The sequence below is a fragment of the Phocoena sinus genome, chromosome 6 (assembly GCF_008692025.1).
Source record: "Phocoena sinus isolate mPhoSin1 chromosome 6, mPhoSin1.pri, whole genome shotgun sequence".
Lineage (NCBI taxonomy): Eukaryota > Metazoa > Chordata > Mammalia > Artiodactyla > Phocoenidae > Phocoena > Phocoena sinus.
In genome coordinates this window covers 104,713,730-104,740,151 of record NC_045768.1, presented here as the reverse complement: position 1 = coordinate 104,740,151, position 26,422 = coordinate 104,713,730, and the positions used below count along the sequence as shown (strand labels likewise).

The 26,422-nt window shown below is 46.9% G+C and overlaps 1 protein-coding gene across 3 annotated transcripts in view; it reads right to left on the bottom strand.

The window, feature by feature from the left end:
* PTK2B (protein tyrosine kinase 2 beta) overlaps positions 1–26,422 on the bottom strand; it is a 139,127-nt gene that overhangs the window by 49,203 nt on the left and 63,502 nt on the right. For all 3 annotated transcript variants that reach the window (XM_032634857.1, XM_032634856.1, XM_032634858.1), the window contains one exon: positions 13,690–13,930. In XM_032634857.1, the coding sequence (XP_032490748.1) occupies positions 13,690–13,893 (204 nt within the window). In that variant the 5' untranslated portion in view covers positions 13,894–13,930. The remainder of the gene's footprint in view (positions 1–13,689; positions 13,931–26,422) is intronic.

Below are 26,422 nucleotides of genomic sequence, written 5' to 3'. Positions count from 1 at the left end.
AAAGGCAACAAGAGGCCTTCTTTTTAAATGACTTGAACCGAACATAAGAGGCGTCTCTGAAAAATATTCTGTTAAAAATAACACTATTATGTCAAATGTTTGGATTCACTAATAACCTACAAGGAAAGGCTCTGGATGCCAAGCTGACATTTAGAAGGGATGAAGAATGTGATAGGTCCATTAGGACAGAATCAGGAGGACTTCAGGAACTTCTTTGAAAAACTCTTCCTACCAAAATATCTCTTAAAGTAATGACTGATTTGTTTGTGTGGCGTGTAGTGTCTGCCTCAGAGCGAGTCACTTCAGCATGACTAGTGAGGTTTTATTCTCACACAGGGCAATGGGTTTGGGGTGTTCATTTCACCATAATGCTCCATAACTCACATTAGTGAGTCCCAACGGGCGCCGTTGGCATTTGGGGCCAGATGATTCTTTGTTGTGTGGTGCTATTCAGCACCCATGGCTGCAGCCCACTGAATGCCTTGCCCCTGGCCCTGGTCATCCTGACAATGATGACAACGTGACTAGCAAAATAAAGTAGGCCCGTACACGTTTCCAAACACCACTTTCCAGGAGATGTGGAACAGCCCCCAGGGAGAACCACCAACTCGTCTATTTGGTACCTATTTTCTTCTGCGTATACCAAGAATTACACAAGAAAACCTCTCAATGATTCTTACCTACGCATTCAACAATTACATAATGGGAACATTCCCCGTATCAGGCCCCCTTCTAGGTGCTATGGATACAGCAGAGAATGAGACAAAGTCCTGGCCCCGGAGAGCTCCCATCCTACTGCAAGGACAGATACCAAAGGAGTATATGTTTTGTATCAAGAACCTGAAATGTGTTTATATCTTGGCCTTAGTTCTATGCCTGGAAGCATGCTGTGGACTGAATGTTGGTGTCACCCCCAAATTCATATGCTGAAGCCCTAATACTCAATGTGATGGTATCTAGAAGTGAAGCCTTTGAGAGGTGATTATGTCATGAGAGTGGAGCCCTCATGAATAAGATTAGTGCCCTTATAAGAAGAGACACAAGAGCGATGAGCTCTCTCTCTCTGCCATGTGAGGACAGCAAGAAATAGCCATCTGCAAGCCAGGAAGAGGGCTCGCACCAGAACCCAGCCATCCTGGCACCCTGATCTTGGACTTCCAGCCTCCAGAACTAGGAGAAATAAATTTCTCTTGTTTAAGCCCCCAGGCCCGTGACATTTTGTTATGGCAGGCAAAGCATAAATTGAAGAAACGATTTAAAATACAGAAATACTCTGTATACAAAGAAACTCACTGTAGCAATTTCAAAAACAGCAAAAGCCCCACAACAGACAACCAATCCAAATAGTTTGAAAAGGACCATGAAAATGATGGGGGGACCACACAGGGTTTATGTGCTAGTTTGTAAAATTGTATAAAGAGCTTGTTAACTCCCTGTTACAATTAGTGGGAGTTGTAGTATATAAAATCATATGCAAGGCATGATAGGGATAGAAGTAGAAATAAACAAGTCCAGAATGAAACACATCACAATGTTAACAGTGTTGCTGCTTTGGTTTCCTCATTTGTAAAATGTAAACATTTTCCTGTTTCATAGGGTTCTTGTGAGGATTTAATGAAATGATATAAGTAAAGAGGTCAGCAAAATGCCTTGCCCATAATAGTGCTAAATAAAATGCTATTATTATTATTGGTATTGAGTGAACATGTATTCATTCTACATATTGTTGGATTCAATTTTCTAATATTTTGTTGAGGATTTTTGCATATACATTCATGAGAGATAATGATTTATAGTTTTCCTCTCATGTTTGTCTCTCATGTATTTATTTTATACTTGTAAAAAAACTCTTCAAAAATAAATGTCTAAGTTTAGCTATTGTATGGGGCTTGGTTTCGCAGATTAGGCATAACAAATCCACAGTTAAATGACAGGAGAAGATACAAGCTTGCAACTTGAGACAAATGCCATAAGCTTATGCCCACGAGCTTGCTTCACGTGCTACCCAGTGGAGACCTCCTCCCCTGCTTATAGGCTCAGCTTTTAAGAGATGAATAAACTCCTTGTAAAATATAAAACTCTAGAATTAAAATGCTGGGAATTCCCTGGCGGTCCCATGGTTAGGACACCGCCCTTCCACTGCAGGGGGCAAGGGTTCGATCCCTGGTCGGGGAACTAAGATCCCGAGTGCTGCACGGTGCGGCCAATAAATAAATAAGTAAATAAAATAAAAATGCTGACTAGACAGTAAATGTCACAGGGCTAGAGAAAAAGAATGGCCCAGATTCACTCAGGTCTTGATGGAAGTTAAGCTGAATGGCTATTTTGCCTTCCAGATCCTAGAAGCTCATATGTGAGAGCAAACCTCACTGATGCAGCCATAAGAATAAAATCTACAACTCCACAGATATTCAACTATTCAGACTTTAATAAGCTCATAAAACTTAGACCAGAATTTTAGAGCCTTACGTAAATTTAGAGATCTCTTAATTTGATTCTGATTTTAAATGAAGATACTGAGACCCAAGGAGGGCAAGTGACTTGCCCAGGAGTATACAGGAAATTCTATTTGAAACCAGCTGAAATTCTATTAACCCTCCTACACTTTATCATTTATGAAGGCTGAACTTCCTTCCAGTCAACTTCCTATTTGGTCTTTATATCAAGTGATGTAGGAGGTTCCTAGTCTCATTTGTGCTCTGTAGGCTCAGCTCTTCCGCTTGTTCATTCATTCATTATACAGACATCTACTGAGCGCCTACTTTGTGTTAGGCTATAAGTAGGCACTGGCGGGACAATGGTGAGCAATATATAATCCCTGCTTTCCAGGAGGCCACCTCCGTTTAGAGACTGACAAGAGGCAATTACGATACAACCTGTCAAGTGCTTGAATGAGGGAAACGGGAGCACAATGTACCACCTCCAAGCCCCTGATGCCCACCTACACTCCTCGTCTTCAATTCCGCCCCATCAAGCCTGCTCCTGTCATCCTTTCACAGACCCTCCAAGACTCTGAGTATCTATCTTGTGAGTTCTCAGATCCTCTACCATGACTTCTTACCCTGGGGCTCCGCCCCACCTGGGGGATAGTTGAGAATCCTTCCCGGGGGCATGTGAGCCAGGCAGGCATCCTGCAGGCAGAAGTGGGTACTTCAGGGCAGCGGCCAGTCCCAGCACCCCTGAGCTTCTGATTCAGTGAATTTGGATGCAACTTGGACAACTGATACATTTCAACCCCCCTGGTGACTTCAGATTGCTTGCCTCATCTGGGAAGACTGTAGCAGTGGTTATATGAACCCCTCTGCCCACACCCCATTCACAGCACCTCTTGACATTTAATGCCACTGACCCCAGACACCGCCCCCTGTACACACCAGGTCAGCCTGAAGCTCCCTCTCCCTTACTGGAATCTGGAGTTGAGACGTGGAATTCTAACCAGTCTCTGCGGGCTTCATAACTGGAATCCATCTATCCATCCATCCATCATTAAATAACTACTCATTAATTAATTCAGCAAACTGGGGAAACAAAACGTCCCTCTCTCATGGAGCTTATTTTCTCTTGGGGGTTAACAATAAACAGATAAGCATAATAATATCTCAGGTTCTGATAAGTGCCAGGAAGACAAACAAAACAGGTAAGGGCACAAGAATGATGCCGGGGGAGGGGTTGGGTGGGGTTGCTGTTTTACATGGAGTGGCCAGCAAAGTCCTCTCTGATAAGGCGGCGTTTGAATGGATCCCTGAAGGAAGTCAGGGCGAGAGGGGTGGCCTCGTGGGGGAAGACCCTTCCAGGCAAAGGGACCGGATTGCACAGAGACCCCGAGGTGGGCATCTACGAGGCCCTGTGTGCTTGGCACATCTGGGTGACTGTGAAGAGGCCAGTGGGGCTGAGGTGGGGAGGGAACGGAGGAAAGTGATGGGGGAAAAGGTCAGAAGGGCCAGGCCAGGGCTCGGCAAACTTTTTCTATAAACGGTCAGGAAGTAAATATTTTAGGCTTTGTGGGCCAGATGGTCTCTGCTGCAACTACTCAACTCTGCCCTTGTGCTCAAAAGCACCATAAACAATATTAAACAACTGAGTGGGGTTTTGTCTCAATAAAGCTTTATTTACAAAAATGGGTGGTGGGCCGTATTTGGCCTGCAGGCCTTGCTTGCTGACCCCTGTTGCAGGCCAGGGTAAGGACTCTGGATCTTATTTTGGGCGAGGAAGGTAGTCATCAGAGAGTTTAAAGTAGAGCAGTGATATGCTCGAAGCTATACCTTAAATATATCCCTCCAACTGACCTGTGTTTTAAAAATTCACCATGGCCGCTACCTGTGGAATGGATCACAGGGGGATAAGGGCAGAGGCAGTTCGGAGGTGAATGCGTTATTCCAGGTAAGAGATGCTGACCGCCTGGACCAGGGAAGAGGCAACGGAAGTGGCGAGAAGGAAATGGTCAGAATCCGGATATGTTTTGCTGGTAGAGCAGACAGGATTTCCTGATGGATGAAGTACAGAGTGTGAGAGGAAGAAAGAATTCAAGGAAGACTCCTAGGTCGAAAGCCTGAGACACAATAACTGAAAGAAGAGAGCTGCAGTTAGTGGAGCTGGACAGACTGGAGGAGAAGCAGAGTTTCAGGCGAGGATTCTGAGCTGATTCTTCGCACGGAGGCTGGGCGGCCAGCAGAGATGGCAGGCAGGCAGGTGGACATGTGGCCGGGAGTTATGGGAGGAGGCTGGAGCCAGCGTTTCAGATTTGGGCACCAATGGGTAAAATGAGAATTTCAAGCTATGTGACTGGATGAGATCACCTGAGGAGTGACAAGGGACCAGCCTGTGGCGACATACAGCCTGTCAGTGTCACGGGAATCAGGCCAGGGAGGGGACAACCCACAGCCGGCCGGCAACTGAGAATCCCTGGAAAGGGCAAGGAAAAGTGATAAGCTTTCATCAGCCTGTGGTCGCCTTCCGACACTCAGCCTTGCGTCACTGTGGGTGTGCATACGTGTGCAAAATGCTCATACTCCCCTGTGTGCTGTGTACGTGTGTCTGTGTGCCCCTGAATGGGGGTGCCAGCAACTGCCATAGTGATCCCAACTGGTGGCTGTCGTGGCTTGAATGGTGGTCCCCAGAAGATGAGTCCAAGGCCTGGAACCTGTGAATGTGAACTCATTTGGAAAAAGAGTCTTTGCAGATGTCATTAAGTTCAGGACCTCAAGATGAGATCATTCTGGACTATCTGAGGGGCTCTTAAATCCAATGACAAGTGTCCTTATAAAAGACACACAGAGGAGAGATGCACAGAAGGAAGAGAAAGGAAGAGAAAGGAATGCGAAGATGAGGCTGAGATTGGAGTGATGCAGCCATAAGCCAAGGAAGCCTGGAGCCACCAAAAGCTGAAGGAAGCAAGGAAGGATTCCACCCGAAAGCCTTGGAGGGAGCCCAGTCCTGCGACCCCTTGATACAGTCTGGCCTTTGGCACTGCGAGAGAACACACTTCTGTTGTTTTAGGCCATGAGGATCATGGTAATTTGTTACAGCAGCCCTAGGAAACAAATAACAACAGCAACACGAATTCTGCATTCTTCATATACCTAAGGGATAATTTTAAAAGAATTATATATACACTAATATGTATAAAATGGATAACGAATAAGAGCCTGCTGTATAAAAAAATAAATAAAACAGAATTCAAAAATTCAAAAAAAAATGATTGAAGAGCAAAATAGTAAAAGTTAACATAACTTACTGTGAAAGCTTTCATTTGGATGTGCTAAAAGAGCCTGTACCTAACAAGGACATTCAGCAATGCTACTGCTGTTTAAAAATAGAAACGTAAGCATAGGCACCTGGCTGCTAATTTGTGGACGGAATGAATCTGGGCGCACAGTGAATAAAGGGGCCCAGGATGCTGCACGTCCGCCTCGAGCTTGCCTCTGCAGGTGTCAGGGCTGGGTGGGCGGGCCTGCCGCGCACATACAGGAAATGGGGACGGGGTACAGAAAGGAGGGGGTCCTTGTGAATGTGCCTCTTTTTATAGCACTGTGAGTGTCTCTGTGGTGTCGGTCCATGGTTTCCTGGATGAAAACAGCCTCAGGTTTCCCAGGGCTGTTCTCATGTGTGGGGGGCTGGCCTTGTGTGGCTCCGTTATTCGCTTTAGGGTAACCTTTCTTTTAGCGACAGCAGCTTCCTGGGACGAGGAGTCATGAATTCCCTTCCTCATGCACCTCAACCTCATGGTCTTGCCCGCGGAGACATGCGAAGAGGGCAGCGGGGATTGCTCTGGAAACAGAGGATGTGGGCCCACGAACTGTGGCCTGGAGACTCTCCTCTGACCACAAGCAGCTGCTACCCCTGTGTCTGCTTGGGCTGCTACAACAGGTGACCACAGACTGGGTGGCTTACATGACAACATTTATCCCTCAGTGTTCTAGAGGCTGAGAAGTCCAAGATCAAGGGGCCAGGAGACTGGGTTCTTGGTGGGCGCTCTCTTCCTGGTTTGCAGACAGCCACCCTCTGGCTGTGCCCTCACACAGCAGGGGAGAGAGCTCTGGTCTCTTCACCTTCCTCTCAGGACACTAAGCCATCGTGGGAGCCCAACTGTCATGACCTCAAGCTGACCTCCTAATACCATTGCATTGGGGGTTAGGGCTTCAACATACGGATTTTGGGGGGGGGATCGGGGGGAACACACATTCAATCCATAACACCCTGTGTCTGGTTAAGTGATGGGTTTAAACTTGAAAGTAACTGGGATGAATGTCTGATGAGTCTAGGGCAGGGACAGTGGGTCGCAGTATCTGAAATCTCCTTCTCTGGGAATATTCGGGAATGTATTGTATGACCGCCGAATCTACAGGGAGGGCAGTTAGTCCAGGCATGTGTAGAGCAGGCTGCCTTTGGGACTGGACTGTGCTCTCCTCACACGCCAGGTGAGCGGCACCTGCTGGCCATCCCGCAGCCTGGCATCCCTGCTGTAGAGGGGAGGGGACCAGCGGGAAGGGCACAGGATGGCTCCGTCTCTAACCCTCCCAGGGATGTAAATGTGGGTGCTAAGTGGGGTGATGCTTCGGGACAAAACAAAGGTGGGTCTTGATCGTGGCTTTTCAGCACGATAGAGGCTGGCCGAGGGAGAGGGTTTTTGAACGTGGGCGCTCTGCTGGCATCCTTGGAAGCACACCATATCACACACAACTGCCTCATTTTCTGCTTAAGGCCCTCCTGTATGAGACACAGATGGTCCACTGATGGATACAGATGGGCCCATGCAGGGGGTGGGTCAGCTGGGGTCAGCAGGGGAGGGAAAAACACCACAAGCCAGCAAGTCAGTGTGCCAGGCAGAGAGGAGTGAGAACGGCAATTAGCAGTAGGTGACCATTTATCCTCCGAATCATGACGCTCTTGAGATTGGCAGGGGCACTGTTCATAGTCATCCCTGGACAGTGTGTGTAAACTAGGACTGTCTGATACAACCGGGACATATGGTCAACCTACCCCGAAGAGAGTAAGAGAGGAGATGGGAAAAGGAGCAGGGAGAGGGAGAGAGAGAGAGAGAAATGAAGGAGAGGCTGTAAGAGTCAAAGAGAGACGTCCTGTGTGGGCACGTCTGCGTGGCACTCTGCTGGTTGTTTACAAAGTGTTATCTTAACCCCTTTCCCAGACAAGCAAATGTTAGAAAAATACATAATGATAGAAGACTCCACTTGCTCCAGAGCTCCAGAGCTCCCAAACAAACACAATTTCCTATGAATATCAAACAAAGGGGAAACGGAAAATCAAGACGAACAAAATCCATTTCTCATTCGGCACGTTGCTCCCTTCCCTCCAACACCTGTCTAATTTCTGTTGGGTCCTAAGCACAAGGGCCAGAGCTTACTTACATAGCTTTTAACAACCCAGAGAAAGCATCTGAGGAGATTACATTTGTATAGAAAGAAGCTGAGAGTAAAAAGGAAAACATGAAATCAGCAAGGATGCATGGAGTAACCATGTTTTGGAAATGTTTTACCACATGGACTGTGCCAGGGCGATTCTCCGTTGCTTCCATTCGATCAGACACAGCTGTACGGAGGTGTCAGAGTTTTAGGAGTGTTCTTATGGAAGGACAAGTGCTTGGCCAGCTTGAAAGGGATGGCAGTACTTTGACACAGAGAAGATGGTGAAAGAAGATAGAGAGCTGGAAGTAGAAAAATCCATTAGAGGATGCAAACCCAGCTAGGCAAGGAGACTGCAAGAAATGCTCTGTGGAAGCAGCGGGTGGGAGGGGCCGGTCCAGGAGATTCTCAGGCAGGGAAGCTGGTCTGGACCTACACGACCGGACACAGCGTCTACAAACAGGCCCAGAATAGCAAAGCAGTTCCTTGATGTCTGGACCAAGCTCTTTTGTCTTCTGTGCTCTCACAGAATCTCTGCCTTCTTGTCAGAGCTCTTGCCTCCATTTGTAAAGGTTTATTCATTAGTGGGGGTCAATGTCATTCATTAGTGTGAGCCCTTGAACTCAAAACCCATTGAAAGCAGGGAGTGCCTCTGGGTTTTGGGATTTGATGATACTTCCAGGTCATAACCAGCCTGGTGTCAGGTACTTTTCCCCACGGTATACATGTAACTCCAAGGTCCACATCCCAGAATTGTTTGTATTCTGTTTTTACAGCTTTGTTTAAAGCCCAAGCTCTCTTAATGACCTTGGACTCAATTTTATATGACACGGAACTAAGTTTCTGAAGAGCCTGAAATGCATCTTGTCAATGAACCATGCATACATAAGCACAGCTTCTGGGAGGAATCATATTAATGGATTCAATCTGTCCAAACTCTTCAAACAGGTTGGGTAAATCTTGCTGCATTGCCGTCTTGTCTACCCACAGAGTAGTACTACATACACTTAATGTTTTAGATCTAATTGGAGGCAATCCCTTCTTCTGTCGTTCTCTCTCCCTTTCTCTAGCTCTTCTTTCACTTGAGTAGGAGCGTGATGATTTCCCTTTTCTTTCTCCAGAGCGTTCTTTCTCCCTTTCAACACATACTTGTGAAATGGATGGTGAAATTATTCAGGATTCCTCCATTAATGAACTGACCCATAGCCATGGCTCTAACCACCACCCAGAGGCTGAGAAGGTTCAGATGTCTCTCTCCAGCCCAGTTCTTTCCTCCAGAATGATATATCAAAAAGCCTACTCAACATTTTCACATATTTAATGTAACGTGAAAATGTTAGAGCATCCCAATTGCACTTGACAGGTCCGAAACTGAACCTGTGAGTTCCCCACTCCCCAACCAGTTTCTCCTAAGTGTTCTTCGTCTTGGGGAGTGGGACTTTCTCCACCTGAACTAGGGTTGCTGTTCTTTTTTCCATTTTTTTTTTTTTTTTTTTTTTTTTTTTTTGGCCATGCCGTGTGGCTTGAAGTATCTTAGTTCCCCGACCACGGATCAAACCCGGGCCCTCGGCAGTGAAAGCGTGCAGTCCTAATGACTGGACTTCCAGGGAATTCCTAGGGCTGTTGTTCTTGACACCTCCCTCTTCTTTATTCCTGCATCTCTGGTCCATCAGCAAAACCTTTCATTTTCCTCTCTTAAATTTTCTAGATTACAATTTTCTAGATTACAATCTAATTACAAATTTTCTCTCCATAGACCATGGTGGTTAAGAGTGCAGGCTCTGGAGGTGAATTGCCTGGGTCTGAAAACAGTCTCCACCACTTACTAGCAATTTGCTTAACTCTTCTGAGCCTTGTTTCCTTATATATAAAATGGAGATAATAATAGTATGTGCTTCATAGGGTTCTTCTGAGAAGTCGAGGAGATAATGCATATGATGTGCTTTCAAAACGGTAGCTGCTATTATCACCACCACCACCACCATAAGCGGCACCACCATCATCATCGTCACTACCACCATCATCACAACCCTAATCTAAGCTATCATCATCTCTTATCTGGATCACTCCAATAGCCACCTAACATCTCCTCACATCCATTCTTGCCTTCTCCAGTCTATTTTCCACTATGTAACCCAAGTGACCTTTTAAAAATGCAATCTCATATCACTCGCATGTTTAAACTATAGCAGTGGCTTCCCACGGAAGATGGGGTAAAATCCAAAATCAATAGCATGGTCTAACTAGTCAACTTTGGACATCCTTTAGCCTCAAACCTGACATGTGTGTTGGTCACTTCAGGATCTTAGCACGTGCTATTTCCTCTGCCGGTAACACTGTTCCTCTTGCCTTTTCCTCCTTCCTTCCCTTCATGAGCAAAACCTTTCCGAAATGGTAACATTCACTGTCTCCACTCTCCGACTGACTGCACGATGGCTTCTGCCCCCATCTCTTCACTGAAACTGCCCAGTACAAGATCATCATAGCACCTGTTGCTGAAGTCAATGAACCTATTTTTAGCCTTATCTGATTTGACCTTTCTGAGTGTCTGAGCTGTTAACCACTCTTTCCTCAAAGTTTCCTCTGCTTCTGTCTCCTTCCTGTTCTCTCGGTTCTTTTCACCTGTCTCTGGATGACTCTTCTTTCTCCCTTCATTTGCCCCTCTTTACCAGCCACTTCGAGGTTGGTTTCCCAAGGTTTCCTGACTGGAACTCCTTCTCCTGCTCTGCTCATTCTCCATGGGTGATCCTACCTATTCGCATGGTATCCATTGCAGAATGACTCCCAAATCCTCGCCTCTAGGTCCTTTCTCCCTCCTCAGCTCCAGGCCCACATTCCTCTACGAGTGTGTTTCATAAGCACTTCAGACACAACACATGTAAAGCTGAAATCTCACAACACCCTTCCTTTCTCTGTTGGTATCTCAATGAATGGCATCAACACCCATTCAGCTGCCCAAGCAAAAGCTTGAGTCGTCCTTGTCTTCCTCCTTTCTCTTCCTCCCTACGTCTAGTTAATCATCAACTTCTGTTGACTCTGCCTATTTAGATGCACTCAGATCTGTTGACTTGTCTTTGTTCCCAATGCCACTTCCCTAGTTCATCATTTCCCGCCCACACTACGGCCACAGCTTCCTAATCCATCTCCCTTTCACCAGCTTTTCCTCTCTCCTACCCTTTTTGTACTTTGGTCAGAGTTTAGGAAAAACGGATCCCTAAATGATTTCCTAGAGAGCTGTTGTCCAACTTTTAAGAGAAGGGTTTTTTAGGCAAATAAGGAATGGCTGACTTAAGAAAACATCACCCTCTGTGGCTCTTTCTTGGTGACCCACCATGCATGACAGCATATTTAAGATTCTGAGAAGTGCTGTCACAAAGGAATTGGTTCAGGATTGCTTAACCAAGCATTTCCCAAACTTCTTTGACCATAAAAACCCTTCTCCAGCATGCATGTCTTAACATCTTGCAGGACACTACATACTGTTTCAAAATACAAATCTGATCATCTTACTTTATTTGAAAATATGGCAGATAAGTGGATAAACACTGAAAGAAGATGATTTGAACTTTATTCTATGGGTGATTAGAGACCCTTGGAGATTCTTGAGCAGGGTAATGACCCACACAGTCAATAGCTTCCAATGATTGAGCTCCTGCCATATGCTGGACGCTTCCCATCTATCACCTCTGATCCTTACAACAAGGTTACGGGTGGGCATAATCCCCAAGTGAAGGGACTGAGCCAGGTTAGTTGTGTTGGGTCTAAGGCCATAAACCCAGCAAGGGTGGAGCAGTATCGGGCTCAAAGTCTAGGTGATTTGAAAGCCATGACTGTTTGCAATAAGCAGGTGACATGTTGCCTATAGGACAGATTGGAAACAGGCAGAACCACAAGGCTGGGACATAAACGCCTAGAAGGCTATCGCTTCTTTCTTTGTTCTTTTTCCACCTCTGTTCTCACACCCCTCCAGGTAATGCCTCAAGAGCTAGCCATTCTTCTTAAGCTTGGGTCTCACTGCCCTTTCTGTAGGCTATTGTATTTTTTCCCCTTAGACACCTAGCAAGACATCAGACAGCTCCAGGAAAGCTTCTCCCCTGTTTAAAAGCTGTGTGTTTCTAATACCTGTCCAAGTACAAATTCCTTAGCTTGATATGCTAGGCCCTCCCTTATTGGCCATCAAATTTCCTTTCTGATCTTGACTTTAGATACTTTTCTAAATATATATAACCCATGCTCCAGCCTCCCTGGAGGCTCCCATGAGCAGCCTCCCTGCCTTTGTTCTTGCTGTCCCTTCCTCTTGGAAAGCCCCCTGCTCTCCTCAGCACTGCCTCTTCCAATCTACCAATCCTTTAGGGTCCCTTTGCACCATAATGCCACAGAACATGCTCTAATCTGGTCTAACCAGATGCTCTTTGGGTTTCAGCACAAAAAAGCAGGGAGGTGCTCCGAACATGGGAATCAGGTTGCCTTCTGAAAATTAAACTCGAAAATCCCACGGTAGATGGCATCAGCTATCTGCAAAGATGATACAGCCAAAGGAAGACTCAAGAAGTAGATAGTTAAGGAGACATGAAAACATCCTCCTGGAGGAAGGTGCCCAGGGCTTGCTCTCGGGACACAACTGTACCTACAGATCTGGAACCATAAGATGCAAACAAGGCCCTAATCAAATCAGTTATAGGAAACAGGGAAAAACCAAACCATAATCAGTTGTGACAACTGGCTAAGACAGTGACCTAATCAATTACATTCTGCTCGGGTGTACTGAAGTACAGCGTGTGCTGTTACAGACTGAAGGCAGCCAAAGGGACAGACGTGGAGAGGCTGCTGCCAGCACCGAGCAGAAAAGACGCTGACTGAGTTTGGGGGATGCTGACTTCCAGGACACGGAAGGGTTAGTGATGAGAGGATTGGAGATGGTTCATCCAGCTTTCTCAGACCTGCGGAGTTTTCCCAAGGTTCTCCTGCTTCCTTTGTTCAAATTACAAACCCACTAAGCAAACTCTGGAGAATCGATTTGGCTTTCTTTTGCATCATCAGAAAGGAATATTCTGAGAGTGGAAAGGGATATCCTCATTGTATCTACCTCGTGGCACTGTGGGGAGGATTCAATGAGATAATGTAAAGGGATTGAGTCAGGCATGTACATAGTAATTATTCAATAAACGTAGGCATTTAAAATCAATCAGTGTATTGTGACTCTGCTTCTGATGACAAGTTCTTACACGGTTGGCTAAAGAGAACTGGCTTCCTGGTGTCTAGGTGCCCTGATGACTGTGGGTACCTGGATTTGCAAAACAGATTCCGAGGCCCTGGGTGAAAGTGAGCCAGCTGAAGTACTGCCTCAGAAAGGGCCTGGCAACCATGTCCCTGGTCGAGGGCATCTCTAGTTCATTAGCATCCTCTAAACGCCTCACAGCTCCCTTCTGTAAGCACGCAGCGCATGTCCTAAACCACTTTTGTTCTACTTTCAATGCAATCACTTGTGTATTCCAATTCCATGAGAGTGTAAACCCTCTGAGGGTGGGGGGAGCTTACATCCCTTGCAGAGCCTCAAATGTCATAAATATTGAATGAGTTGAAATGAGATAAATCAAAGCTTGAGCAAACGATCTGGGGTTCAAACAAAGGCTACACAATCTGTGCCTCAGGCTGCAGAGCCCTGGAGAGGAGGCCTGGAGCCACAGGCTGAGAACATCCCTCCAGGGCCCCCAGCCCACGTGGTGGATACAGGAGAGCCTGCTAGGCTGAAGGAGGGATGCTCAGCTGCCCAGGAAGATGAGGGAGAGACAGACAAATGGACGGAGCAGGCAGCACCCACCACACTCACCCGAATCTCGGTCTGCACAGTGCATTTAACTAGTTTGAAGTTCTTCCCGGGGTTGAAGCTGTTGCTATAGAAGCAGACCTTGAGGATCCGCACGTCTTCCTTTTCCACGTCTACTGGCACTGCCACCATGGGCTCTGGGGGGCCTTCAGGCCGACGTAACGTGCCCACCTTCACTCGGCTCAGGGTCTCAGAAACCCCGGACATCCTCTCAGACGGCAGCTAGGACCGGCACATCGCAGTCCTGTGGAGACAGCAGAGGGACAACCCTGAAATGAGTGGTGTGGGCCCACACGCCTCATCCCCCTGGGACAGCACCCAACAAGCTCTGAGACCTGTGCAAAGCACACATCCACCCACTCCCGAAAACTCCCCTTAAAGGCATCCGGCTTCATGGATGGGGAAGCGGAAACACAAATAAAGGAGCAGTTTGCCTAAACGTCCAGGTATCGACCTGGACCCAGAGCTCGCAGGCTGTGAGCTCTCTGCTAGAAGCCCCCTCTCGCCAGCACTTTTCTCCTCCCACACTGGCTCCCAGGCAAGGGCCCCACACGTTGCAAACGCAGCTCTGAGAGGAGGCGGCCCCAGCCTGGTTCCAAGGCACAGCTGAGCAGAAAAAGCGAAGAGCGAGACAGTAGAAAATAGCAGGAGAGAAACAGGGACAAGGGGAGAGAAGCCGGGAAGGAATCGAAGTGGAGAATGGGTGGCCTGGAGGGCACTGGAATGGGAAAGACAGGGAAGGGTCCAGGTTGGGGGGCCAGCCTAGTAGCTGAGGGCTCCGCCCACCCGCACCTGTAGCCGCCAACCTGGGCTTTCAGGGCTCGAAGCCTCAGTCCCACAGGAAGTCATCTCCCAGAGAATCACGCACCGCATACAGAGGGACAGCACCCCGGCAGCCCAATCTGCGAGGTCTTTCTGCTGCGGGGCGAAGAGGTGGGGCTGGGCCTCCAGATCCAGCCCAGTTCTGATGACAGTTTGGTTGACATCTATATAGCCTGTAAGAATCCTAGGAGTCTTTAGATCACCCCAAATCTCAGCCAGATTGGTCCTGGCCTCTGGATCCCACAACAAACAGCTCTGTAGGGTTTATTCCCACTGGTCTAAAGCAGAGATACCCAAAGGAAGCAATGGAAGTTCTAGCTCCAGACTGGAGGTGTCGATCTTGGCTCCACATCAGGAGCCCCTGGGAAGCTGTCAAGAAAGTCTAAATGCAGACCCTGTGCCCAGAGATTGCCACTGAGGTTGTCCGTGGGAGGCCTGGCATTGGTATTTTTACGTTTCTAAGGATGTTTCTAACATCCAGGCTGGGTTGAGAACCTCTTCCAGACTAAGCTTAGCTCTCATATGGAACCCGCTCTTACAGAAGAATCTCTCCCTTCTAATAGGAGACTGTGATTTTAGGCGGACATTCCTCAGACTGGAAGTTGGGGGCTGAAGGACAGAGCTGGCAAAGTTAAAACACAAATGGGACAAATGAACTTATTTACAAAACAGAAATAGAGTCACAGATGTAGAAAACAAACTTATGGTTACCAAGAGGGAATCGGGGGGAGGGATAAACTGGGAGATTGGGATTGACATATACACACAACTACATATAAAACAGGTAACTATTAAGGACCTACCATATAGCACAGGGAACTCTACTCAATACTCTGTAATGACCTATATGGGAAAAGAATCTAAAAAAGACTGGATATATGTATATGTATAACTGATTCACTTATACACACAACTGCTGTGTGTTAGTACAGCAGAAACTAACACAACATTGTAAATCAACTAGACTCCAATAAAAATTACGTTAAAAATACAAATGTGGAGTCAAATATTTTAGATGTGGCAGCAAAGTCCATGTTCATTCAATCACACTGGCTGGGCACTAGAAGGGAGACATAGACAGTCACTAGCTGCAAGGAGTCATTCCTTTAAAAAGCCAGTGTGTATTATGAAGACATGAAAGAGATGCTATGAGGACAAGGAAAGAAGCAGGATGTGTCCTTTCCATCAGGGCAGGCAGACAAGGAGCAGAGCGCCAGCCTGAGTCCACCTGGGCAGGCAGAATTTGGGACAAGACAGATGGAGAAAAGACTACCCAGTCTGCTTTATTTTAGAGACTAGTATGTGTATTCTAGAAGCATCCATGCCTTTATTCAATGTCTACTGGACCTGTCCCGTGTGCCAATCCTCTGCTATGTACTGGGTGTGTGTCTCGGTTTCCCCAGACCTTCAATAAGGAAACCAGGGAAGTAAAGGCAACCCCAGGAAACCTACCAGGGAGTGGGACATGTGGGACAGGGAAAGGAAGGCAGCCTGTTATCAACGGAGCGATCGCTTGGACAACTGCAGAGGAACCCTGCTGGGAGCCCTGGGAGCGAGGACAGAACACACACTGTACAGCCACTCCAGCCAGTGAGCGACAGAGCCACACCACTTCTTAACAGCCATCGTCTCAGCATTTCCAGCCAGTTCTGCACAAGGGCTGAGTGGACTCAGAGCCAGAGGAAGTCCCCAGGCAAAAAGAAGCAGATGCTGGCAGGTAAAAGTAAGCAGAATACTGAAATGGCAAGGTCCAAGGGGACATCAGAAGGGACCATGACAAATCTGCTATAGGATGTGAAAAAGAGGGAAGGATGTCTTGCCCCTAAAGAGCGTACACTCTAGTCATACAGACAAACCGCATATATATATATATATATATATATATATATATATATATATATATATATAACCATCAATAACACACACACATCTGGTCCTAGATTCAGGATCTCCTATGTCTACTGAGCCAGGGGCCCCATGACCCCTGGGCATCTGTTTGTATAAACTAATTTCCAGGCAGGGGTCTCATGACACAGTTTTGTGAAACAGGCATCTGCGTAGGAAGGAAATGGAGTAGCATATGGTGTCTGTCCCCAGGGACTAGATCATGCCAATGGAAGCCAAAGGGCCTACACCCCAAAGACCATTTGGAAAATAGGGGTGCAAGCAGTGTCATCATGTTGGCCAGTGGGAACGTGGACTCAGAGCTGGAAGGAGGCCGTTATACCCACAACTGCAGGTCACACCGTGTGGCTTCTGGACATCCACAGTGAAGGGGATGGGGTGCCATTCAGAAGATACCCCCCAGCCCAGGCAGCATTCCCACCCAAAGGGTACTGGTGCTGGTGAGCACACAGAGACGCCCTGGGGACTCCCTGAAATACTAGGGGAGAGTTTGAAAGAGAACAGTTAAGTAGGAATAATATGTCAGTAAAATACAAGAGATCTGGCTGTTACGATCTTGGAAGCTCCACTTTCACCTGTGATGTGTGTCATTGGCTGAAGAGAAGAGTGAAGGAGAGAAGCCCTCTCTGAAAGGCAGAGCCCAGTATCAGAGGCAGAGCAAGTCAGAAAGCTTCGCCAGGACAGAGGTCAGGGCAGAGTCTGCAGGGGGAGGGGGTTAGGCCCCCACGGTGCTTTTAACCTTGCAGTTACAGCCAGTGGTGCAATGAGATGCGGTACTTTTAAACTTGAGGGGCCAAGAGGATGTAAACATGTAACGAGGATGTGGGGCAGCAGGAATGCTCAGTTATCGCTGGTACAAACTTTGGAAGACAGTTGTATGGTTTCTTACAAAACTAAACAGACTCTTACATGATTTATCAGTCATGCTCCTTGGTATTTACCCAAAGGAGCTGAAAACTTATGTCCACACGAAAACCTGCACATGGATGTTTATAGCAACTTCATTCATAATTACCGAAACTTAGAAGCAATCAAGATGTCCTTCAGTAGGTGAACAGATAAATAAGCTGTGGTACATCCAGACAGCGGAATACTTTTTCGTTTGTTTAATAAACTTTTTATTTTAAACGAGTTTTAGATTTACAGAAAAGTTGCAAAGATAATACAGAGAGTTCTCATAGACCCCTCACTCAGTTTCCCCTATTCTTAACATCTTACCTTACTATGGGTACACCCAGACGACGGAATATGATTCGATGCCCAAAAGATATGCTCTAGCAAGCCATGAAAAGGCATGGAGGAACCTTAAATGCATATGACTGAGTGAAAGGAGCCAATCTGAAAAGGCTACAAACTGTATGGTTTCAACTATATGACATTCTGGAAAAGGCAAAACTATGGAGACAGTAAAAAGATCAGTGGTTGCCAGGGTTTGGGGGAAAGGAGAGATGAAGCGGAGGAGCATGGAGGATTTTGAGGGCAGTGAAAATACTCTCCATGATATTATAGGGATGGGTACATGTCATCATACATTTGTCAGAGCTCATGGAATGCACAACACCGACACTGAACCCTGATGTAAACTATGGACTTTGGGTGACACTAATGCATCACTGTAGGTTCAAAAATGTGATGATGAGAAACCACAGCCTGACAGTTGACTCCTCTTTCCCAGCCTAACTGGGCAGCGCCTGGCCCACGCAGGAGCCAGCCCCCGCCAGACCCTGATCAAAGAGCAATATTCATATTCTACATCCAACCTAGATGGATACGTTGGCCATCATCAACACATTCGGATGACACTGGTTTCTTATCGTCACCAGTTTTTTCCTGGCCTTTGGTTCAGGAGCCATCACTCATAGTAGTCAACGTGGATCCCATTGAAATATCTTAGCAAAATTATTTCAGTCACCCGGGATCTACCTTTGCCTTCAGACCAATGCTAGTCCCTCAGGTCTGCCCTTAGTCCTTTGTAGTGGTAACCTTGGGCTATCTATTCCAAAAACAATTACAATTAAAAAACTTTAAAAGAAACATATGTGTTTTGCACAACAATCCTGGGAGATGTGCAGAGATGATTATGACCATTTTACAAATGAGAAAACATACTCAAGAAACTTTAAGCCATCTGGTCAAGGGATCATGCTTGTTGAGTAGCAAACTCGGATCCCAAAGCAGATTTGAATCCAAGTTCAAAGTTTTTCCCACCTTCCCATCTGCCTTTGAGGAAAGTAGTATCTCTTGATACCACAGACGTGGGCACAAACTCCATGCAAGAAGAAATGTGTCAACACAGCATGGAACACCCCAGTCTGTGAAGAATCCAGAGTCCTCCTGGCTTAGAGAGCATCACCCCTCCCCAAGCTAGGACTTGGTCATGAGAGGTCCCGGAGGTGTTTGGCCGAAAGACCTCAGCCCAGAAAGGTGGTGCCCACGTCTCTGCTGACACGTGGCATCCAAAACTCCCAACTGTCAGTACAGATCTGCAGTGAACTGCCAAGGGGTCCCCCAAAACTCTCTGAAGAAGAGTAACTGAAAGGTGTTAATATAAGGAAAGCCTCAGTCACCTGCCTTGGGGGTCTTGGAGAACACAGCCCTCAACGTCACGCATGGTCTTCTCTCCAGGCCCACCATGGCTGATTTCAAGCTACCAACATATGACACTGGGTGCAGTAAGGAAGACTTGAGAACGACCTGCTGACTCTAGCTCCTGTTTCTGGACAACAGAACTTGCCTGTTCCTCCAGACTTTGCCTGATTACTTGAATTTCTCATCAGTAGCTTGTCTCTGGATTTTGTTGATCACAAAATCCTCTGACTCTAAGTGTGTGAGCCAAAACCCCTGCTCCTTCCTGTAGTCCAGACCTGGACCCCAGCCTGGCAATCCTTCCTCCCTGCATCCTGGCCTGCCCTAGACCCTATGGGCACTGTCAGAGGAGAGACCGTCCCACGGCACTGGAGAAAACCCTGGCTCAGAGCCACCGTGGGCTCCGGCTGTCTCCCAACCCCCAGATCTGCCCAAGGCAAAGCCAAAGAATAACAAACACAAGGAAATGGGCTCAAATTAAAACAGGAAAAGTTTTGATTGGCTATAAGAACGTCTTGGCCAAGACCTGCCAAGGGCACTAAGGGAAGTGGTACAATCTCTGAGTCCCTGAAGTCTTCAGGAAGAAAATAAATGACACTCTTCCTGAACGGCAAGACATTCACCTGCCTGAAGGGGGAGGGGAGACTGAAGCAGGATTGAAGTCCCTTCAGATCCTCTGGGTTGTCACTGTCCCCAGGGCTGTGTTACTGGTGTGGGGAAGATGTCAGGGTTATAGGGGTCAACATCACAGAAAAATACACTCGATCTTGAAGACACTGCAAGGTAATGTTACGTCTTATTGAACACATACTGTGTGCCAGGGAGTTTATGTAAGTAACCTCTAATTCTCTAGGAGGATTCTGCAGGATAGGTAATGTTAGAGAGGTCTAGCGAGGTGACTCTCCAGAGCATACAACTTGGTAAGCGGCAGAGAATTAAGGCCACCGTGTTGCCAATGGCGAGAGGGCTGCTGGTGTCACGTCCTGCCACCATGCTTAGGACTTAGTGTCCGGCTCTGCCACCAACTGGCTCTGATGCCTTGAGACGTCAAGCTGGGATGGGACAGAGTTCCCAAACAGCAGTTGGCAGGTGGATGATGGCCTTTGGTGATGTTTCGCCGTGTCCATGGCAAAATGAGAAAAATAAGAACACTAAAGAATCCATCATAAAGCTGAATGTATTCCATTTGAGAGGCAGTCTTTTATTCTAACTTTGTCTTTCCACCTTTGTTTTTTTTTGTTTTTTTTGTTTTTTTTTGTTTTTTGGTTTTTCAATGTTAATTCATTTATGAAACGACAACGATAGCCTTTACCAATTGGCCTGGAAGCTTGGCCTCTTCGGGAACCAGACTTGAGAGTGACGCTGGGAGTTCCAAGGGTAAAAGGCAATGTCTTGAGGACTGAAAGTTCTGCCCATGACTTCAGGGAGCACAGAAAGGGCACCATTCGTCAGGAAGGTGGCATGATGTCAGGGAGAAGGCACACACATCTGACTCATTCGAACCTGGGTTTAAAACTCATGTCCTCGGGGCTGCCATGCTGCAGAAGTCTAGGCCGTTACTCACGAAGGATTTCAGAGCTAGGCAACGTGGTGGTGGCCTTAAGTGTCTGCCACTTACCAGTTGTGTCACCTCTCTAGACCTCAGTTTTCTCTCTTGGGATAGGAGGCTAACATTACCTATCCTGCAGAACTTTCTAGAAAATCAGAGATTACCTATGTAAACTCCCTGGCACATGTATTTTTAAAACGCCTGTGACTTGGCAGAAGAAAGAACCAGAAACCCAATACCAGCGCCCACTTAAAAAAATTAAACTGGCCCAGTAAGTCGAGGCTCAGGGGGTGGTGGTAGCCCCTCCTGTCTCCAGGCTCTGAGGCTGCCTTTCCTCCAAGACCCACCTTCTCCACCTGCCTGGGCACCTGAAAAGAACACCTCTACCTCCTACTCTCTGCTCACATGGAGGGCCGTCGTCTGTCCTGCGAACCCACAGAATCGTGGACCGAGGCCACACAGGACACAGTCAAAACGCCAGCCCTTTGGATCTAGCAGAAGCCAGAATGTCATGAGACACGCATTTTATTTCCACTCTGTCTCTGAGTCACTTCCTCTTGCCATTTCCCCATCAACAAAATGGGGAACACATGCCTTTCCTCTGCAAAGGCCTGCTGAGAGCAGCCACTTAACGAATTGGCAATGACCTTGCCGTCTTGGGGAGCCAGGCCTGCCGTGTCTGGGAAGATGGGCCCTACTGTCTCCACACAGCGCTCCCTCCCCAGCCCTGGGCCCTTTCAAACCCCAGTTTCCATGAGGGCCGGCATTCTGCCCGCTCCAGGGCCACCCAATCCATCACTTGGTTAATCCCTTCCCCTCCTCGCCGAACGTCCCTCCCCATCACCTTGCAAAGGAAGGAGCCAGGAAGGCTGTGATTAGCACCAGCTATAATTCAATGTAATTCAAAAAACCTTTATTGAGAGTCTCCCACATTTTCAGGTCGTCACCCCCGCACACACGACCCACTCCAGATCATTCTGTTGCCAGCACTTTGTGACCCAGAGGTCACCTGACTCGTAGCTGGCTCTCAGGGCGCTGGGAGGGGGGCAACAGAGACGCATTACCCGTCCTTCCTCGTTAACAGAACCTCTGTTCTCCCACTGGTTCAAGGACTTTGATCCCTGCAGCTGGGCAGAGTTTTCTTACCTCCTGTGTGACTTCTGAGCGCCGCTAGCTCCCCAGCCCTTCAAGAAATCCCACACCCCTTGGTCCTAGTCGGCCAGCTCATGAGTGATTCGGACTGGCCCGTTTTTCTCCCCCCATCGCCGCCTTTCTTCTTTTTCCTCTTCTCCCCTTTCCCTCTTCCCCCAGCCCTCCACTTCTCTCTCTCTCTCTCTCCCTCTCTCTCTCTCTCTCTGCCTTGCTATGTTTCAGGAGACACACCAGACTCCGGAGGTATGAAGATAAGCAAAAGTGGGAAGAGGGTCCCCGTCCAGCAGAGACTCACAATACTGTAAAAAGGAAAAGGATTCGAGCAAAGCAGCCACCATATGGTATGGGATCTAGTAGGGGTCTCTGCTGGGTATTAGTTGATCACAGGAGAGGACTTGCCTCTGGGGCGCCTGGATCTCAGGAAAAGGTGACACAGCAAGCTTGGGAAATCACATGCTATGATATAGGGCTGGTCAGGAGGGTGCTGAAGGGTTGCCGGGAAAGGAGAGGAGATGGTGACAATATAAGACCCCATGGAGAAGCAGATTTTCACTTAAAAAATATAATTTTGGCCATAGGATGAAGCCAGGCATGAGCTAGGAGGCAGAAGAGTGGCTCACACAAGGCCTTGGCATGAGTTTCACCAGTAATCCAGGGCAAAGACGGCCTGGTCTGCAGCATTTGCCGATTTCTCTTGTGTCAATACTTCCGTCATCGCTGATTTCAAGCTACCAACACGATCTCACTGACGGCAGACTTGGGGAGAAATGCATGTTGTGAGAGCTGATTCCAGCACCGCACGGCCTGAACAGTGAGTGACCTGGGAGTAGGATGGGGGCAGATTCTATAGTCACTTGCTTCAAGCCTGCCTCTGACCCTTGATGTTGCCTGGTCCCGGCAGTGGTATCACCACCCAGCACCTCAAGATAGCAATCTACAAGGTGCACGGCAGTACAGAATTTTAAGATGCGCTCCTTCCTCCGAGGAGCTCCTGTTACTTTCCAATTTCCTAAAAAGTTGTAATTTTCAAAGCCACATTCTGTCCTAGTTAAGCTCAAACTAAATTCTCCTCCCCTTCGAGTCCCAAGCTCAGCCTCTTCCTTCTCTCCCAGCCTGCAGCTCCAGGCAAAATCCCATTTGCCTCTCTGCATGTGACACAGAATTGGTTGTTGGGCTGGGAAATTCGGTACCATAATGAATCAACGCTACAGTTGAGTATTTTGAATTATTCCCCATTTTCTTGAGAGGAAGATGAGGAGGCCAAGTGACAAGGAGGTGAGCTCATAACTGGCCAGATGGCTTTTCCCAACAGCTGCTGATCAAGTGTCTGTATTAACCTGAGGACCGATGGCTTTTTGAATGGGTCCTTGTTCACGCCTCTTTATTTGGCATTTAGGAGTTTGTGGTTATTAGACAAAAAGCACCATGTTGAACACAGGATTAGGTTGAAGACCACAAAGGGCCCCTGACATCTGCACAGGCAGGCAAAACACACCAAGGGGAACAGAACGCAGCCAGTGAGATGGGATAAATGTGAAGTTCTTCACGTAGACTTAAAAAAAAAAAAAAAAATCTTCCCCAGTCTGGGATGAGGAAGACGTGGTTTAGCAACAGCATGGATTTAAAAAATGGGGTTTAAGCTGTGAAGTCACTGTTAGTCACTATGAAATAGTTGCCAAAAACTTTAACGTGGTTTTGGGGTTACTAGAAAATCCCTAAAATAAGGACGGTGATTTCCCCCGGGGCATTGAGACAACTTCATCTACAGAACTGGTGGCCCACAGCCCCGAGGTTTGAGAGACTGTGTTCTGTGGTGAACATCCCAGGACTTTCAGAGCGTGGGGAGCCTGGGAGGCAGACCCTTAGGCTAAAGGGGGATGGGAGTCCTGGGAAATGAGGACGGGACTGTTGGTTTCAAATGGCTGCAGGGCTGCCATGCAAGAGATGGACCCCACTCCTTCATCCAAGTCAAGGTTTTAAAAAAAGTGCAACAGACTTTTGTGCAAAACTACAGTAAGATATCACCTCACACCAGTCAAAATGGCTATCATTGAAAAATCTGCAAACAATAAATGCTGGAGAGGGTGTGGAGAGAAGGGAACCCTCCTACACTGTTGGTGGGAATGTAAACTGGTACAACCACTTTGGAGAACAGTATGGAAGTTCCTTTAAAAACTAAAAATAGAGCTACTACATGACCCTGCCATCCCACTCCTGGGCATATATCCAGAGAAAGCGATGGTTCGAAAGGATACGTGCACGCTGATGTTCACTGCAGCACTGTTTACAACAGCCAAGACATGGAAGCAACCTAAATGTCCATGGACAGAGGAATGGATAAAGAAGATGTGGTACATATACACAATGGAATATTACTCAGACCTTAAAAAGAATGAAATAATGCCAGTTGCAGCAACATGGATGGACCTAGAGATTGTCATACTGAGTGAAGTAAGTCAGACAGAGAAAGAGAAATATCGTATGATATCCCTTATATATGGAATCTAAAAAGAAATGATACACATCAAGTTATTTACAAAACAGAAATAGACTCACAGACTTAGAGAACGAACTTATGGTTACCAGGGGGAAGGGTGGAAGGAAGGGATGGTCAAGGAGTTTGGGATCGACATGTACACACTGCTATATTTAAAACGGATAACTAGGGGCTTCCCTGGTGGCGCAGTGGTTAAGAATCTGCCTGCCAATGCAGGGGACGTGGGTTCGAGCCCTTGTCCAGGAAGATCCCACATGTCACGGAGCAGCTAAGCCCGTGCGCCACAACTACTGGGCCTGCACTCTAGAGCCTGCGAGCCACAACTACTGAGCCCATGTGCCACAACTACTGAAGTCCGTGCGCCTAGAGCCTGTGCTCCACAACAAGAGAAGCCACCACAATGAGAAGCCCGCGCACCACAACAAAGAGTAGCCTCCGCTCGCTGCAACTAGAGAAAGCCCGCGTGCAGCAACGAAGACCCAATGCAGCCAATAAATAAAATTTTAAAAATAAATAAATAAATAAAATGGATAACCAATAAGGACCTACTGTATAGCACGGGGAACTCTGCTCAATGTTATACGGCAGCCTGGATGGGAGGGGAGTCTGGGAGAATGGATACATGTCTATGTATGACTGAGTCACTTTGCTGTGCACCTGAAGCTATCACAACATTGTTAATTGGCTATGCTCCAATATAAAATAAAGAGTTTCAAAAAACGATATAAAAGAAGAGCGGTGGTCTTTACATGCTCAGAACACCCACCATGCACCCCTTTCTAGAGTGTTTGAACACTCGCTATCTTGCTACTATCTCCCAAGGCAGACTCCACTCCCATTTGGAGGATGAGGAAAAGTGACCAAGCACTTTGCCTGGGGTCACTTTTCTTAAGTGGCAGAGGCAGGACCAGCACTCAGATTTCCCATTTTAGCCCAACAAACACAGCCCACAGCCCAAGTCCCACCACTAGGGGCTTTGTCTCCGCACAGCAAGGTGGTTCCAGATGAACACTGCTTTTCTGATATGGCCCCAGAATTCTGCTCACACAAAAACTTACACATAAACATCAGTTTCCAGCCCTGCAGCGCTAAAAGGAATACTGGCCTTTTATATATTAATATGTGTAATAATCATGACGATGTAGAATTTTGTTATCTTTGATGATACATTTAATAAACAGGAAAAAAATTGACAATGAAATGAAAACTCAAGTACTTTTTTTTTTCAACCAGAAAGTACAAAGCCAGGTCTGACAGTAGAGGTATAGTCCCCTCATCCAGTACCACCTTAAAAACAACGAAAACATCCTCCTGAACAAGCTTCTCCACCTACCAACCCCCAATCTGCTACTCTTTGCAACTCCAGTAGACACTACAAATTTGCTTTCTGTAAACAGATACTCAAACCATGAAGTATGACGGTGTCCCCAATCTGTACACTGCAGTGATCAGCTTTCACTTTAGTGCAAATTTAGATGCTCCGTCCAGCAAACAGGATGCCACCTGTGTGTGAAAAGACTTGGGAAAATTAAAAATAGATGGGAAAATCCTCAGCAGTCAAAAATGCTAATAAAAACCACTTTGAGGTATCACTACAAACCTTTTAAACAGCCAAGATACCTGGAGAAAAATAATAAAATCTTATGTTTATGGGCTTGAAATGAAACTGGTACAATTGCCTGTTGATTCAGAACCGGCTTCCTGAAGAGCAAGCTAGTTGAATAGAAAACGACTCACGTGGGGCAGAAGACCTAGATAGACATTCCTCCAAAGAAGACACACGGATGGCCAACAGGCACATGAAAATATGCTCAGCATCACTAACAGAGAAATGCAAATCAAAACTACAATGAGGTATCACCTCACACCGGTCAGAATGGCCATCATCAAAAAATCTACAAACAATAATTGCTGGAGAGGGTGTGGAGAAAAGGGAACCCTCCTACACTGTTGGTGGGAATGTAAATTGATACAGCCACTATGGAGAACAGTAAGGAGGTTCCTTAAAAAACTAAAAATAGAGTTACCATATGATCCAGCAATCCCACTCCCTGGCATATATCCAGAAAAGACAAAAACTGTAATTCGAAAAGACACATGCACCCCAATGTTCATAGCAACACTATTTACAATAGCCAAGACGTGGAAGCAACCTAAGTGTCCATTGACAGATAAATGGATAAAGATGTGGTACATATATATACAATGGAATACTACTCAGCCGT